We start from the raw sequence: 18,486 nt of genomic DNA, 5'->3' as shown, positions 1-18,486 counted from the left end.
GCCGCCTGATGCCCCTCTAAAAATAGGCTTTGTGACTTTAAGAGTCCCTCCTTCATAAATGAAACAAGATGGGTCTCCTTATGTGTCACACCCCACATGGCCAGCTAGGGGGGTTACATGTTACAATGACATTTCCCAGTGAATGCATTTGTATTGGTTGAAAGCAATGTTAAAGTTGAAAAACGCATCAAAACGCTGTGTGTGAACATAGTCCAAGTGATGGAGGAACATTGTGGTCTGGGGTTAATTATTTTGCCTTATATACAAGTCATTACCCTAGAGAAGATGCACCTTAACATATTTCCCAGCAAAATCCATTTTGGTTTCGTTTTTATATGTTTTTTGGTGCATCTGTAAAAATGGCGTGAAACTCTGACAACATTGTTTATAGCTGTGACCTAGGAGTCAGGAATGCTTCCAGAGGCGATCCCCATGATGTTCTTGTGTCACGGTAAATACTCGGGTTTCCCATAGACTTACATTGGGCTCGTTGCTCGGGTCGAGTAACCGAGTATTCCAATCTGCTCGACCCGAGCAACCGAGCATTTTAGTGCTTGCCCATCACTAATCGGCACCAAAATGGTATAATTAAAAAGGTCTACTCGGCACACAAAAAGTAAGCCCTCAACCAAGCCCAGATCACAAAAAATGGAGATGCTACGAGTATCAGAAAATTGTGCAGTCTTTATTTTTAACAAACTTTGGATTTTTTTTTCCACCACTTAAATAAAAAAGAATCTATACACTTTTGATGTCTGTGAACTTGTAGTGACCTGGAGAATCATAATGGCAGGTCAGTTTTAGCATTTAGTCAACATGGTAAAAAAAGCCAAACAACAACTGTGGAATTGCACTTGTTTTTGCAATTTCACCACACTTAGAATTTTTGCCCGTTTTCCAGTAGATGATATGTTAAAACCAATGATGTCATTCAAAATTACATCTTGTCCCCAAAAAACAAGCCCTCACATGGCCATATTGCCAAAAAATGAAAAAGTTATGGCTCTGTGATGAAGGGGAGCAAAAAATGAAAGCACAAAAACTGAAATAGCCCTGGTCATTAAGGGGTTAAAGATGAAGAATAATGACAGGTCTTTCCTCACCAGACCTAAACCCTAGTGAAAACTTGTGGGGCCTATTTAAACTGGAAATTTAGGGCGAAGAACAGCCCCTCTCTCTAAACGGGGCTGTGGTTGGTAAGAAACTGATAGACTCCATGGATGGACGACTTACGGCTGTTACAAATTTTTTTTAAAAAATGTCAGAAATTGATTTTGTACATTGATGTTTCGTTGTTATTCTCCCTGCAACACATTAAAATAAGCAGCTGAGCTGGGAAATGTATGGTTTTCATTTAGCTGCCCAATAATTTTGCAGACAGATATACATCCCCCCCCCAAAAAAAAACAAAAAAAAAAAACCAAAACAAAACCGCCCGCACTTTTATGATCTTAAATTTTAGGTTTATTAACCTTTTGGATTGACCAACAGCACTAGAGAGGATAAGTAATAACATTATCATAAAAAAAAGAATTACCTAATAATTCTGCATACAGTGTAAAAATCGAATTCCTTTGAAAAACATTTACCATCACACAGAACATGATTCAGGTCTCTCTCCTGTGTGGTTTCGCTCATGTGAAACAAGACTTGATTTTGCTGTAAAGCATTTGCCACATTCCGGACATGAATACGGCTTCTCCCCTGTGTGAATTCTGTGATGATCCCTAAGATTGGCTTTAGTACTAAAACCTTTCCCACATTCTGAACATGAATGCGGCTTTTCTCCTGTGTGACTTCTCTCATGTGTAACTAGATGAGACTTATTCGTAAAACATTTTCCACATTCTGAACATGAGAACGGCTTCTCTCCTGTGTGAATCCTCTCATGTGCAATAAGGTTAGATTTTTGTGTAAAACATTTATCACATTCTGAACATGAAAAAGGCCTCTCTCCAGTGTGATTTCTCTTGTGTGTAACAAGACTGGATTTATTTGTAAAGCTTTTCCCACATTGTGAACATGAATATGGCCTCTCCCCAGTGTGAATTCTCTCATGTGTAACAAGACTGGATTTATCAGTAAAACATTTCCCACATACTGAACAGGAATATGGCCTCTCCCCTGTGTGAATTCTCTCATGTGCAACAAGATGAGACTTATTTGTAAAGCACTTCCCACATAATGAGCATGGGTATGGCTTCTCTCCTGTATGAATTCTCTCATGTGTAACCAGGCTGGATTTATCTGAAAAGCTTTTCTCACAAAGCGAACATGAATACGGTTTCTCTCCTGTATGAATTCTCTCATGTGTAACTAGGCTTGATTTGTCTGAAAAGCACTTCCCACATAGCAAACATGAAAATGGTTTCTCTCCTGTGTGAATTCGCTCATGTGTAACAAGATGGGATTTTCTTGTAAAACATTTCCCACATCCAGAACACGAATACAGCTTCTCTCCTGTGTGAATTCTCTGATGTTTTACGAAACTGTACTTATTGGTAAAGCATTTCTCACATTCTGTACAGGAGAACGGCTTCTCACCAGTATGAGATTTTTGGTGTGTAAAAAGCCCTGAGCTTTTCGTAAATTGTTTTCCACATTCCCCACATTGAAAGTTTTTACCTCGTTCCTGACCTGTAGTGGTGGTAACAAACTGTGATTGATCAGGAAAAGGCCCTTCACGATTGAGGGCATTATGCGGTCGATCTGTACTGTGAGGTCCCGTATGTGTATTAAGAGTGACATGGTTTTCTTCTGAAGATTCCTGGATGATATCTTCATCTTCTATTTTATAATTTATTGACAAAGTGTTCTTACTAGAATTTTCTGTAAAGATAAAAAATGAATTTTCTGATTTTTTTTTAATACAAAGTAGACAAATGTATAACATTCTTATTAGACTGGAAACACAGTTCAAATCACTAAAGAAACCTGCACCAAACAATGCCACAAATCAACTTTTTGATGATATTCTAATTTTGTGAGAAGCACCTGTATATGGGTATAGGAGCGCACATTGAGCCAATGCAACTTCGATATAAAAATTGCTGTTTTTCTTGAAGAGTTTTTCTTAGCCCTTTTAATTGGTCATTAATGCTGGGAACAATTGTTAACTGAAACTCAAAGGAAGGGCTGAAATGCAAGACACTATTTTTTCAGGTGGCATTTTCCCCCACACGTTGTGGTTTTTCAGTGTTACAGTTTTTGAATCACAGCATGCTCAAAGTGTGGATATTATTTGGCCAATTTTCACATCTTTTCTTCCATAAAGTCTCATTGTATTTTTTAACTGATTACTATGACATGTATATTATTTGTTGTGCATTTTACATTCTATTGTATGTGATCCTATGAGAAACTTGGAATCAAACGATCAATTTAGGTACATGACCTTTAATAAAAAAAAGCTACTTAAAACTCCATAAAATTAAACTCAATGAATATGCAAAAAATAAATACGATATGGAGATAGAAGGCATAAGCTGGCATGGTAAATGCAGCACTGCTACCCTAAAGGTCGTTTCACACAAAGCCACATTTACTAACAAATTTACTTGTGTTCTGATTATAAAAGCGAGACATTTTAACGCCTTCCAATTTGTGCGGAAACAGATGACTTTTCAGTTTTTTTTTTCGCAATTTACAAAGATAGTAGAAAAGTGTTTTTAACCCCTTAGTGACGGAGCCAAATTTTTGAAATCTGACCAGTGTCACTTTATGTGGTAATAACTCTGGAATGCTTCAACAAAGCCCAGTGATTTTGAGATTGTTTTTTCGTGACACATTATACTTTATGATAATGGTAAATTTAGGTTGATATGCTTTATGTTTATTTATAAAAAATATCAGAAATTTGAAAAAAATGTTACAAAATTAGCAATTTTCAAACTTTGAATGATTATCCCTTTAATCCCGATAGTCATACCACAGCAAAACATTAATAAATACCATTTCCCACATGTCTGCTTTACAACAGCACCATTTGCAAAATGTTATTTTATTTTGTTAGCATTTTAGGAGGATTAAAAATGTAGCAACAATTTAAATTTTTTTCAAGGAAATTTACAAAATGTATTTTTTTAGGGACCTATCCATGTTTGAAGTGAATTTGGGGGTCCTATATATAGGGAAATCCCCACAAGTGATACCATTTTAAAAACAGCACCCCCTGACATATTGAAAACTGCAGTCAGGTAGTTTGTTAACCCTTCGGGGGATTTTCAGTAATTAATGCAAAGTGGCATGAGAAAAATGAAAATGTGTATTTTTATCACCTAAATGTCACTAACTTCTGAACAGGTTACTACAGCCGACAGACTCTAAGGCCACTATTTGGTCATGAATTTCCATGACAAACATCAGGACCATGCAATCATGATCTGAGACCACCAATTGGGATAAAGAGGAAGCCCCCACAGTCTGTTAACCGTTTATAATGATCTAGTCACTATTGACAGCAGCATCTAAGGGGTTAAATAGATTTGGATGGTGCAAACACTGATCATGGCTGATGCAGCAAGTTGTCAGCTATAGTGGACAGCTGACAGCTACTGGATTGTCACCTGTATGGGGATATAAGTCTCTTATATCTCAGGTCAGTTAAAAGGCGTATTGGCGGTCACTAAGGGGTTAATACTTTTTTCAAAAGTATTTTGTTTTATGACTGTTGAATAAATACTTAAACATTTCCCGAACCACGTCTTGTGAAGCAAGGCCAGGTGTTGCACAGAATCCTGATCTTTACCACTGTGAAACCACTCAAGTATATGTCCTTCCTAATATCCTATGGCCTTTTAACAATCCGTTCAATGCTGCGGTTATCCCGGTTGCTTGTGCACCTTTTTCTACCACACTTTTTCCTTCCACTTTCCATTAATATTCTTGGATACAGCACTCTGTGAACAGCCGGCTTCTTTAGCAATGACCTTTTGTGGTTTCCCCTCCTTGTGGAGTGTGTCAGTGACACCTTCTGGACATCTGTCAGGTCAGCAGTCTTCCCCATGATTGTGGAGCTACTGACACAGACTAAGAAACCTTTATAAACACTTAGGAAGCCTTTACAGGTGTTTTTTTGTTAATTATTCTAATTTTCTGAGATAATGACTTTTGGGTTTTCATTGGCTCTAAGCCATAATCTGTTTATACCAAGGAAGGTGACGGGCACAAGGGGGCATTCTTTGCGTCTGGAGGAGAGAAGGTTTTTCCACCAACATAGAAGAGGATTCTTTACTGTTAGGGCAGTGAGAATCTGGAATTGCTTGCCTGAGGAGGTGGTGATGGCGAACTCAGTCGAGGGGTTCAAGAGAGGCCTGGATGTCTTCCTGGAGCAGAACAATATTGTATCATACAATTATTAGGTTCTGTAGAAGGACGTAGATCTGGGGATTTATTATGATGGAATATAGGCTGAACTGGATGGACAAATGTCTTTTTTCGGCCTTACTAACTATGTTACTATGTTACTATGTTATAATCATCAACATTAACAGAAATAAACATGTGAAATAGATCACTGTGTGTGTAATGACTCTATAGAAAATATGAGTTTCACTTTTTGTATTGAAGAACTGAAATAAATTACTTTTTGATGATGTTCTAATTTTGTGAGAAGCACCTGTACATAAGTCAATGTAGTGAAACTAGGAGAGTCACATGCTAGGAAGGGTCTGGGTGTAATAATATGTGACCCATATGCTCTAGGGGGTATTACTAGGAGTCACTGGTGAAGAAGGGTGTGGGTATAATAATTTGTGGCCCCGTATGCTCTAGGGGGTATAACTAGGAGAGTCACTGGTGGAGAAGAGTCTGGGTGTAATAATATGTAGCCCCATCTGCTCTAGGGGAGTCACTGGTGAAGGGTCTGGGTGTAATAATGTGACCCCACACGCTCTAGGAGAGTATAACTAGGAGGGTCACTGGTGGAGAAGGGTCTGGGTGTAATAATATGTGGCCCCGTATGCTCTAGGGGAGTATAACTAGAAGTCACTGGTGAAGAAGGGTCTGGGTGTAATATGTGGCGCCACATGCTCTAGGGGAGTATAACTAGTAGAGTCACTGGTGGAGAAGGGTCTGGGTGTAATATGTGGCCCCGTATGTTCTAGGGGAGTATAACTAGAAGTCACTGGTGGAGAAGGGTCTGGGTGTAATAATATGTGACCCCATATGCTCTAGGGGGTATAACTAGGAGAGTCACTGGTGGAGAAGGGTCCGGGTGTAATAATATGTGGCCCCATATGCTCTAGGGGGTATAACTAGGAGGGTCACTGGTGGAGAAGGGTCCGGGTGTAATAATATGTGACCCATATGCTCTAGGGGGTATAACTAGGAGGGTCACTGGTCGAGAAGGGTCCGGGTGTAATAATATGTGACCCATATGCTCTAGGGGGTATAACTAGGAAAGTCACTGGTGGAGAAGGGTCTGGGTGTAATATGTGGCGCCACATGCTCTAGGGGGTATAACTAGGAAAGTCACTGGTGAAGAAGGGTCTGGGTGTAATAATATGTGGCCCCATATGTTCTAGGGGAGTATAACTAGAAGTCACTGGTGGAGAAGGGTTTTGGTGTAATAATATGTGACCCCATATGCTCTAGGGGGTATAACTAGGAAAGTCACTGGTGAAGAAGGGTCTGGGTGTAATAATATGTGGCCCCATATGTTCTAGGGGAGTATAACTAGAAGTCACTGGTGGAGAAGGGTCTGGGTGTAATATGTGGCGCCACATGCTCTAGGGGAGTATAACTAGTAGAGTCACTGGTGGAGAAGGGTTTTGGTGTAATAATATGTGACCCCATATGCTCTAGGGGGTATAACTAGGAGAGTCACTGGTGGAGAAGGCTCCGAGTGTAATAATATGTGACCCATATGCTCTAGGGGGTATAACTAGGAAAGTCACTGGTGGAGAAGGGTCTGGGTGTAATAATATGTGGCCCCATATGCTCTAGGGGGTATAACTAGGAAAGTCACTGGTGAAGAAGGGTCTGGGTGTAATAATATGTGGCCACATAATAATAATGATCATTATCACATGTTTGGTAGAACTGGCAACTCATGCAACCTAACTGTAATTCTACAATATCCTGGACTGTGTACCTAAAAGAAGTGATGAAAGCGATGGGCGACCATCAAATATTGAGAAAATTGGAATGGAGGTCTGTCCATGTTAGCGATGACTCTTGCATTTGTCTTAGACGCAATGATACTTTGGAAATTGGTCTGCAAAACACCTGGGAAACACCATGAAGAGGCCTTCATGAGGGAACATCACAACGAATCCTAAGCCTGGAATTAGTGTTGGTAGGCATTATGTCTGGCAGCCGGACCCCTCTAGTCTTCATTTCAGGTGCACCAACAGCAGAGCATTACATTGATTTTGTGGGGTAACCAATGAGGCGGTTGTTTCTCAAAAACGTCCAGGATCCGATGTTCTACGCTAAAACTTCAGGCCACATGTTCCTCATACTACTGTCTTGTCAGCCACATTTCTAGACTTGTCTGCCATCAAGAACATCTGGGAAGTCATTGGTCGGTGATTATACAGTAGCTGCCAGCAGAAGATCCTGATGATATGTTCAAGTGCATTAAGTGAAAAAAACTATTTAAAACTAAAAGCATTAATAACTTCAGTGATGGCAGCTGAGCCTGAAAGTGCTGAGATTTCTCCACGTGGCTCAGGCTCCAGCCTGAAGACATCCAGATGCTTAGAAAAGGTTGTTTTCCATTTTTATTCATTTGCAGATCAGTGACATCTACATTCTGTATTTTCCATCATCCATCACTTCTTCTAGGTGATCCAATTTGAATAGTCCATCACTATTATCGGATGTGTTACTGTCACGTAGCTATAAGGTGCAGCGTCACCAGAAGACCCCGGTGACCCCATTATTACATACCTGCGGTATCTCCTGGACTCTCCTCCTTCACATCGCTCACACACGGCTGATCGTCCATCATCTCCATTTCTTCATCCTCCACTTTAATGATGGTCAGATCTCCGCCCTGATGTCACATATACAACAGCTCAGTACAATACAGCACATACCACCAGAAGACCCCAAATCTCTGAGCACAGCCCCATATAGATGTGGTGATGCCGAGCTTCATCTACCTGGTGACTCTCCGGACAGTCCTGGGAATACAGAGGAGACGGACATCTCTCCGGGGAATTTCTTACACTGAGACCATCTGTAGGAAACAGTCGAAAGATTGTAACATGGGATGATGGGAGTGACATGTAGGTGACCCTCTAACAGACATTAACAACAACCTCCTTACACTGCTGCTCGGACTTGAAATCAGTCTCCTCTTCTTCATCTATGACCTCAACCTTAATATCAATCAGATCGTCACCCTAAAACACAAGAAAAATGTGAAGTGAGCTACGAATCAGTGTTTTATGGTCTTCTGTTGGGGAGACAATAGCGTCATCTACCTGATTATTCTCCGAGACATTCTCCTTTGGGTAGTCGTGGGAATAGTGAGGAGCCAGACATCTTTCTGGGGGAGTTCTTAAACTGAGTCCATCTGTAGGAAACAAACAGTGACCGTCACTTTTTCACCTTTAGTGTGGCCTGGGGATGCTGTGACAGCTCAGCCGCCCTATGGGATCTGAAGTGCGCTGGACTGTCAAGTGTTGTGACGGTCCAGTCATCGAACTGGTTGCTAGGCTATCAGAATTCTGATTGACAGCCATGCTGCTCAATCTGGCCTAGTCTGGGGGCGTTTCCCCAGGTGCCTCCCCTCCTTGGTGATTTGCTAGCCATTTAGCTGGCTTGCTGTAAGCAGTCCAGGGTCAGCTGTAGCTTAGCTTAGTCTGGGGTGTGCTTAGATCTGTGTGTGATTGTGTCTTATTCTATGATCATGTTGCTGGACCTAGGACTTGTCAAGACCATTCGGGTGGAGTAACCCTTCTGCTCCTGACACTCTCTGACTTCAAAGGAAGAGAATTCCCCACACACTCTATCCATAAGGTGATGCCAAAAAGGAAATTTATTTATGTGGTCACACAATATTCGTAGAGCAGAGAAGAGAAAAACGTATTTGAGCGACTTCATTCGACCGATCTCCGGTCTTATTCAATTCTGCTCTCTGCTGCTGGCGTGCAGCACGGCGGCATATTGAATAAGACCGGAGATCGGTCGAAACGTCGAATAAAGTCACTCAAATACGTTTTTCTCTTCTCTACGAATATTGTGTTTGACCACATAAATAAATTTCCTTTTTGGCATCACCTTACAGATAAAGTGTGCTGTGAATTCTCTTCACTTGGACTCAGGGTCTCAAGGGTCCATTCCACCAGCACCTCCCATTTGGACAGAGTGCAGGCCAATTTATTGTATCTAGACTCTCTGACTTCAGATACCTGATCCCAGACTTGGCCTCTGACTATCCATTTATCTTACTCCCTTGTCTTGACTTACTTTCCTGTCATTTGACCCTGAACTCTTACCTGATGTAACGATCCATTTTTGGATTTGTTGCAGCTCTGGTTCCATTCAATTTAAAACTTTTTTCCTTTTGGACCATCGGTGGTTAATGTCAGTTTCTTTGCCAAAAGGCAATCTGATGTTACTGCAGTGCTGCTGGGTCAGCTGACACAGGTGGTGACCACTCCCACCATCCTTTAAAAGGTCACCTGATGTATCAGCTGATAGGGAAATCAGGGACCACCTTAATGTGTTCTTATATTTCATACATATGTCTCTGTATATGTCCAGACATGTTTCACCATTTTGAGACTGATTCTGCTGACTATTGATTAAAGTTGTTGACAGGGTGAGGCTAATCACGATGAGACTTAGGACCTCCAACACTACATGTCCATCCATAGTCCACTTCTTATGTAAGGATCACCTGATCAATTAAGAATGATCTGATATGTAATAAACAGCTGATCTGCGCACAAACATGATGTACACGCCTACTCAAAAGTGTATATAACTGAATGACCTTTTATTAAATGGTACGGCTTGATGGACAGAGACAGACGTGAATCTCTGTCATTCTCCGGAGAAACTCACACATTTGGCAGCCATCCAATATCCCTGAGGGTCTGACTTGCAGACCACCCTAACATTTTTGGCGTCCCTTGGGCGGGCGGCCAAACGGAAGACCACCAATATCTGGAAGTCCGGCAGCCGCAGACCTGAGACCAGGACACACAGACAACATCACCGGTGAAGGTAAGAACCTTAGCTTCTTACAATCTCTCTCTGTGTCTCCACCTGTCTCACAATCTGCAGCCGAATTTCTAGGTATGTTATAGTCAGGTTTTCCTACAAGGCCGTCCATATTATTTGGCAAAGAACCATAGAATATCCAAGTGATATTTAAAAGGCATATTGGATTGGTAAATTTTATGTGCTGTAATACGTCTTGTTATATGTCTAGCACATGACTGAAGAGTGAATGAGTGTGTGACTCACCCGTGAGGAGACGTCCTCTTGAAGAGTGATAGAGATACGGTGTAAAAAGCCGGGTGAATCATAGTAACATAGTTAGTAAGGCCGAAAAAAGACATTTGTCCATCCAGTTCAGCCTATATTCCATCATAATAAATACCCAGATCTACGTCCTTCTACAGAACCTAATAATTGTATGATACAATATTGTTCTGCTCCAGGAAGACATCCAGGCCTCTCTTGAACCCCTCGACTGAGTTCGCCATCACCACCTCCTCAGGCAAGCAATTCCAGATTCTCACTGCCCTAACAGTAAAGAATCCTCTTCTATGTTGGTGGAAAAACCTTCTCTCCTCCAGACGCAAAGAATGCCCCCTTGTGCCCGTCACCTTCCTTGGTATAAACAGATCCTCAGCGAGATATTTGTATTGTCCCCTTATATACTTATACATGGTTATTAGATCGCCCCTCAGTCGTCTTTTTTCTAGACTAAATAATCCTAATTTCGCTAATCTATCTGGGTATTGTAGTTCTCCCATCCCCTTTATTAATTTTGTTGCCCTCCTTTGTACTCTCTCTAGTTCCATTATATCCTTCCTGAGCACCGGTGCCCAAAACTGGACACAGTACTCCATGTGCGGTCTAACTAGGGATTTGTACAGAGGCAGTATAATGCTCTCATCATGTGTATCCAGACCTCTTTTAATGCACCCCATGATCCTGTTTGCCTTGGCAGCTGCTGCCTGGCACTGGCTGCTCCAGGTAAGTTTATCATTAACTAGGATCCCCAAGTCCTTCTCCCTGTCAGATTTACCCAGTGGTTTCCCGTTCAGTGTGTAATGGTGATATTGATTCCCTCTTCCCATGTGTATAACCTTACATTTATCATTGTTAAACCTCATCTGCCACCTTTCAGCCCAAGTTTCCAACTTATCCAGATCCATCTGTAGCAGAATACTATCTTCTCTTGTATTAACTGCTTTACATAGTTTTGTATCATCTGCAAATATCGATATTTTACTGTGTAAACCTTCTACCAGATCATTAATGAATATGTTGAAGAGAACAGGTCCCAATACCGACCCTGCGGTACCCCACTGGTCACAGCGACCCAGTTAGAGACTATACCATTTATAACCACCCTCTGCTTTCTATCACTAAGCCAGTTACTAACCCATTTACACACATTTTCCCCCAGACCAAGCATTCTCATTTTGTGTACCAACCTCTTGTGCGGCACGGTATCAAACGCTTTGGAAAAATCGAGATATACCACGTCCAATGACTCACCGTGGTCCAGCCTATAGCTTACCTCTTCATAAAAACTGATTAGATTGGTTTGACAGGAGCGATTTCTCATAAACCCATGCTGATATGGAGTTAAACAGTTATTCTCATTGAGATAATCCAGAATAACATCCCTCAGAAACCCTTCAAATATTTTACCAACAATAGAGGTTAGACTTACTGGCCTATAATTTCCAGGTTCACTTTTAGAGCCCTTTTTGAATATTGGCACCACATTTGCTATGCGCCAGTCCTGTGGAACAGACCCTGTCGCTATAGAGTCACTAAAAATAAGTAATGGTTTATCTATTACATTGCTTAGTTCTCTTAGTACTCGTGGGTGTATGCCATCCGGACCCGGAGATTTATCTATTTTAATCTTATTTAGCCGGTTTCGCACCTCTTCTTGGGTTAGATTGGTGACCCTTAATATAGGGTTTTCATTGTTTCTTGGGATTTCACCTAGCATTTCATTTTCCACCGTGAATACCGTGGAGAAGAAGGTGTTTAATATGTTAGCTTTTTCCTCGTCATCTACAACCATTCTTTCCTCACTATTTTTTAAGGGGCCTACATTTTCAGTTTTTATTCTTTTACTATTGATATAGTTGAAGAACAGTTTGGGATTAGTTTTACTCTCCTTAGCAATGTGCTTCTCTGTTTCCTTTTTGGCAGCTTTAATTAGTTTTTTAGATAAAGTATTTTTCTCCCTATAGTTTTTTAGAGCTTCAATGGTGCCATCCTGCTTTAGTAGTGCAAATGCTTTCTTTTTACTGTTAATTGCCTGTCTTACTTCTTTGTTTAGCCACATTGGGTTTTTCCTATTTCTAGTCCTTTTATTCCCACAAGGTATAAACCGCTTACACTGCCTATTTAGGATGTTCTTAAACATTTCCCATTTATTATCTGTATTCTCATTTCTGAGGATATTGTCCCAGTCTACCAGATTAAGGGCATCTCTAAGCTGTTCAAACTTTGCCTTCCTAAAGTTCAATGTTTTTGTGACTCCCTGACAAGTCCCCCTAGTGAAAGACAGGTGAAACTGCACAATATTGTGGTCGCTATTTCCTAGATGCCCGACCACCTGCAGATTTGTTATTCTGTCAGGTCTATTAGATAGTATTAGGTCTAAAAGTGCTGCTCCTCTGGTTGGATTCTGCACCAATTGTGAAAGATAATTTTTCTTGGTTATTAGTAGAAACCTGTTGCCTTTATGGGTTTCACAGGTTTCTGTTTCCCAGTTAATATCCGGGTAGTTAAAGTCCCCCATAACCAGGACCTCATTATGGGTTGCAGCTTCATCTATCTGCTTTAGAAGTAGACTTTCCATGCTTTCTGTTATATTTGGGGGTTTGTAACAGACCCCAATGAGAATTTTGTTACCATTTTTCCCTCCATGAATTTCAACCCATATGGACTCGACATCCTCATTCCCTTCGCTAATATCCTCCCTTAAAGTGGACTTTAGACAAGACTTTACATAGAGACAAACCCCTCCTCCTCTCCGATTTTTACGATCCTTTCTAAACAGACTGTAACCCTGTAAGTTAACTGCCCAGTCATAGCTTTCATCTAACCATGTCTCGGTTATTCCCACTATGTCAAAGTTACCTGTAGATATTTCTGCTTCTAGTTCTTCCATCTTGTTTGTCAGGCTTCTGGCGTTTGCGAGCATGCAGTTTAGAGGATTTTGTTTTGTTCCAATCTCCTCACTGTGGATTGTTTTAGAAATGTTCTTACCTCCCTTCTGAGTATGTTTTCCTGGGTCGTCTTTGTTCGAGTCTAATGTTTTTCTTCCCGTCCCCTCTTCTCTGGGTCTCTGCAGTTCCCTCCGGTGACTCCTTGGGGCATCCTGGGTCAGAGGTCAAGTCTGTCTGTGTCTGTCTGTCTCTGTGCGTACATGCTGCCCTTCCCTAGATGGTGCTAGTAGACCGGGAGAGGATTTTGGTCACATTTATCTGCCTTGTGTTAGCTAGTTTTGTTCTCTGGTTAATATATAGGGTTTCTGTGTATGCCATATTAAGTCTGGAGGAGGTGCCCTTAGGAAGACCAGGAGGCCTGAGTGGGATTAGTGAGTGACGCTGTGGCGGTCACAAGGGCCAAATCACTAATCACCCCCGCAGTCCGCACGCCTATTGGCTGAGTTCTTTAGCATAGGTTACAAAACGAGCGGAAAAGGGGAATTACGTTTCTACACACCTGAACTGTGAAAACGGTGGAGGTTAGAAAGTGTAGATATTTAGGGTACTAGTACCATAAGAACAGGAAATAGAGGCCGTGAGAGGTGGGCAAAATACACATTAGAACAGTGAGATATCAGTGTCAGGAAGAAAGAGCCGGCAGAAATGGGGAACATAGATAGCAAAGAGCACAGGGAGGGTTGCAGCGCCCATGAGATAGTGAAGAAAAGGAAAGGTAAAGTTGCTGTAAAGGACTCTAGTAAGTTGTTGAAAGGATTAGGAATGAAGAATGACCCGCTAGATTCTTTCCTCTGGGACTCAGCTCTAGCAGGGAGTATAGGATGGATTACGGATAATAAGTTATTGGTACAGGCAAGGGCAGATGTGGCAAAGGAGTTAAAAAGAGAAGGAGGATGGGTTAAGGTAGAAACACCGCAAGGAATGAGGTTCAGACAGAAAACAAAAATGCCTCCGCCATATCAACCCCATCTCACGGCTCCTGCTCTGCCAGGTCCGGAAGGGTGGATGTGTGTGTGTGGACAGCAAAACCCCGACTGGCGTGAACAATGTTCTGCCTGCGGGAGACCGAGACCCTACGGGGCAACGACGACAGGACTTTATCCTGTCATTCACACTCACACTATGACACAAGAACCTGGGTACAATGTGACAGTGAAACCAGAAGAAAGTTTACTCGCACTAGACGATGGAGACTATCAACCCCCTACTCTCCAGACTATGGACGCAACTGGTGCTGCAGCAACATCATCTACCCCCAGACGTTCAACTGCACCCATGCCTGCTACGTCTCCCATTACAAACCATGGGGCCCAAAAGACCACATGACACTGGTTAAGGACGCCTCAGACCCATATGACTTACCCATGGCCTTCTATAGATGGATGGTAGGACTGAATAATACCCACACATGTACGTGGACAGACTTAGAGTCCATCTTAAGAGGGAAAATTGTGGACGCAAGAATGGCGTCAGTTCTGGAGGCAATAAACAGGGCAGGGAGGTCATATCACTCAGAGCAAGACTTGAGAGCGCAGTATGTCAGAACTGTAGACTCAGGGGTGCACTTTCTAAGGGTGCTACATGCATGGTGCCAGGACAGGGTGGGGGAATCTACAATTTCCCTATTAGACATAGTACAAGGTCCCAATGACACAGTGGAACTTTTCTGGGGGAACTTGAAGCTTAGACACACAGATTTGGGTTATGAGAACATGGGAGAAGCAGGTAGGAAGCTTTTCCATGGGGCATTCATGGCAGGGCTTAGACCACAGCTTAGGCAGAAGGTCCAGGCAGCTAAGCCCGACTGGAGAACATGCCAAATAGAGGAGTTGGTGCGGGTGGCAAAAGGGGTTGAATTAGATCAGAAGACAAAGCCAGTACAGATACACTATGCTTCTGATGACGTTCACGGGCACAGGACAAATTCTGCCAGAGGAGACCAGCGACAAATGAAGTGCTATAACTGTGGGAAGAGGGGGCACATCAGCCGTCAGTGCAGGGCACCCAGAAAGGAGACTCAGCCCAAGACGGACGCCCCAACCCAAAACCCACAACAGGAAACAGGCAACCCCGTAGCCATCTACCCCCTTAGGGCACCTACACACCGAAGCCCACAAGGAGTAGTCCCAGTACATCTCCCAGATGGTAGAAAAATCCCATTCCTGGTGGATTCGGGGGCAGCCAAAACAGTAATCCGCCAGGAACATGTCAAATCATCAGACATATCAGATGACACCCTCTGCACTCAAGGTTTTGAGGGGCTGATCCAAGAATGCAAACTGACTAAACCACTGCCCCTCCGCTTAGTTGACCACACCTGTCTTGCAAGGCTGCTGATCAGTGACAAGTCACCTGTTAATTTGCTAGGTTCTGACATACTACAGGCAATACAAGCACATATCATGTACGAACCTGACGGTACTGTTGACAGCTGGTATCCCAGAATCCGCGCTGTGTAAAGTGCTGGCGTGCCTGCATGTATCAGACTCCCTCTCCCCACCTGAAGCAGATGAATCACTAGCACAAGTCCCAGACTCGCTGTGGGCAAAGTCCAAGACTGATATCGGACATATGCCTGTTCCTCCGGTAATGATTAACTTGAAGCCAGGAGCGAAGCCACCTCAAGTTAGACAGTACCCTTTAAGTGCTGCTCAGGAAGAAGCAATAGGGAAGAATATCACAGATCTAATTGCTTCTGGGGCCATAAAACCTACAAAGTCTGTAGCAAACACTCCCTTATTCCCAGTAAAGAAAAAGGGCAGGAAAGGGGAGCCGGTCACCTACAGAATGGTCCATGATCTCAGGGCCATAAATGCAGTCACTGAGTTACTCACACCAGTGGTACCAAATCCACACACCATCATGTCACAAATCCCGACAACGGCTGCCTGCTTCACCTGCATTGACCTCGCATATGCCTACTTCTCTGTGCTGCTACACCAGGACTGTCAATATCTTTTTGCTTTCACCTTCAGGGGCCAGCAGTATACTTGGATGGTGCTACCGCAGGGGGCTCACAACTCTCCAACCCTGTATACAGGTGCGTTGCAACTTGTTTTGCAGGATTGGATCATTCCACATGCTGAGGTAGTCCTACTCCAGTATGTGGATGACCTGCTCCTTTGTGCCCCAGACAGAGATGTGTGCTGTGAAGCTACAATCTCACTGCTCCTACATCTCGCTTCAAAAGGGTGTAAAGCTTCGAGAGAAAAGTTACAGTCTTGTCAACTGAAAGTTGTATTTCTGGGACATTGCATATCACAGGGAGCACGCCACCTGACTGAGGACAGGAAAAAGGCAATCCAGCTGCTAAATCATCCCACAGGGGTTCAACACCTGCGCACTTTCCTGGGGTTAGCATCATACTGTAGACCTTGGATTCGCTCTGCATCCATTCTCATGCACCACTCTATGATTGCCTACCCACACAGCCTTTTCACCTCAGTCAGGAAGCATTAGACAGTTTCTACTCACTCAAACTAGCAATTGTCTCTGCTCCAGCCCTAGGTACCCCAGACTATGCTAAACTTTTCCTTCTGTATTGCACAGAAATGCAGGGACATGCTACAGGGGTCCTAGCCCAGAAACATGGTCAACACAACAGGCCTGTTGCATATTACTCTGCCCGGTTGGATCCTGTTGCCAGAGGAGCCCCATCGTATGTTCGAGCAGTAGCGGCCGTCTCACTTCTGCTAGACATGGCATCAGAGATTGTATTGGACTATCGACTTACCATCTACACTCCACATGATCTACACAGAATACTCAGCCAGGTCCAACCTAAGCACATTGCTGTAGCCAGACACCTCAGACTTCAATGTGCCCGCCTCATGCCTCCCAATGTCACCTTAAAGAGATGCATGACTTTGAACCCAGCTACTCTCATTCCAATTGATGTAGTGGATTCAAAGGGGGGGGGGGGGGAGGAGGCAGGCCAAGGAAAACCTCTGTTTTTGCAAAATTTGACAGAGGAAGAGCTATTTGATGCATACCACGAACATGACTGTATGGCCCTTATGGCTCAAGAAACTGCAGGGTTTTCACATGCTTCTGATGTACCTCTCACTAATCCGGATGTTGAGCTTTTTGTAGATGGTTCAAGGAGCGTCGGTGAGGATGGCCGGTTCTACACTGGGTATGCAGTGGTCACACAGCATGAGGTAGTAAAAGCAGAACCACTCCCTCCTCATATGTCTGCACAGGAGGCAGAGCTGACGGCACTCATTGAAGCGCTTAAAGGGGCTGATGGTAAACGGTACCCCATTTACACAGACTCCAGGTATGGTTTTGGAGTCGCACATGATTACGGCCCCATATGGAGGGCAAGAGACTTTCTTACATCAACAGGTACTCCTATTAAGCATGGGCACCTCATCAAGCAGCTAATGGACGCCCTACTACTTCCAAAAGAGGTTGCCATAGTTGAGGTAAAAGCACACACCAGGCTTGCGACCAACGAAGCACGAGGCAATGACAAAGCGGACAGAGCAGCCAAGGAAGCTGCAAAGAAGCCACGGCAACACGAGACCCCTGCGGCCACCCCACTGATTATGGTAAGCACTGAGTATAACCAGTTGGACTTAAGTATCTTACAGGCACTGACTCGGCAAGCCACCGGGGAAGAGACGAAGGTCTGGTCAAAAGCTGGAGCTCGGGAGCACGACGGTTTGTGGATGGTGGGACAGTGGGTGTGTCTACCAAGATCTCTGTATCCTGCAATGGCCCAAGCGGCCCACGGTCCAACGCATCTATCCAAAAATGCCATGTGTGCTCTGGTGGAGAAGCAATGGGTCACGCCTGGTAGCAACAATGATTGCTACTAGGTTTACACAGGCATGTCTCACATGTGCACAACACAATCCAGGCAGTGTAGTGAAAGTACCACAAAAACACACACCTAAGCCCCTCTACCCGTTTCAACGACTGCAGATCGACTTCATACAACTTCCCAAGGTAGGAACGTATGAATATTGTCTTGTGTGTGTTGACCTCTTCTCAGGGTGGCCGGAAGCTTTCCCGATGCCAAAAGCTACTGCACGAGCCACTGCAAAGAAATTGATGTCAGAAGTCTTCTGTAGATTCGGACTGCCTGAAACCA

At 43.3% G+C, this 18,486-nt stretch overlaps 1 protein-coding gene across 4 annotated transcripts in view; it reads right to left on the bottom strand.

The window, feature by feature from the left end:
• Nucleotides 1-666: 666 nt before the first annotated feature.
• Nucleotides 667-18,486, bottom strand: part of LOC138638935 (zinc finger protein 84-like) — a 115,810-nt gene continuing 97,990 nt past the window's right edge. For 3 of the 4 annotated variants that reach the window (XM_069728691.1, XM_069728690.1, XM_069728692.1), the window contains 5 exons: nt 8,433-8,524; nt 8,276-8,351; nt 8,109-8,185; nt 7,894-7,999; nt 667-2,829 (listed from right to left, as the gene is read on the bottom strand). In XM_069728691.1, coding sequence (XP_069584792.1) covers nt 1,592-2,829; nt 7,894-7,999; nt 8,109-8,185; nt 8,276-8,351; nt 8,433-8,524 — 1,589 coding nt within the window. In that variant the 3' untranslated portion in view covers nt 667-1,591. Of the gene's footprint in view, nt 2,830-7,893; nt 8,000-8,108; nt 8,186-8,275; nt 8,352-8,432; nt 8,525-15,800; nt 15,879-18,486 lie in introns of those variants that run through there. The other variant, XM_069728693.1, reaches the window with a different exon arrangement.

The sequence above is a fragment of the Ranitomeya imitator genome, chromosome 5 (assembly GCF_032444005.1).
Source record: "Ranitomeya imitator isolate aRanImi1 chromosome 5, aRanImi1.pri, whole genome shotgun sequence".
Taxonomy (NCBI): domain Eukaryota; kingdom Metazoa; phylum Chordata; class Amphibia; order Anura; family Dendrobatidae; genus Ranitomeya; species Ranitomeya imitator.
The sequence above is the reverse complement of the archived record's forward strand: the minus strand, read 5'-3'. Positions and strand labels throughout refer to the sequence as shown.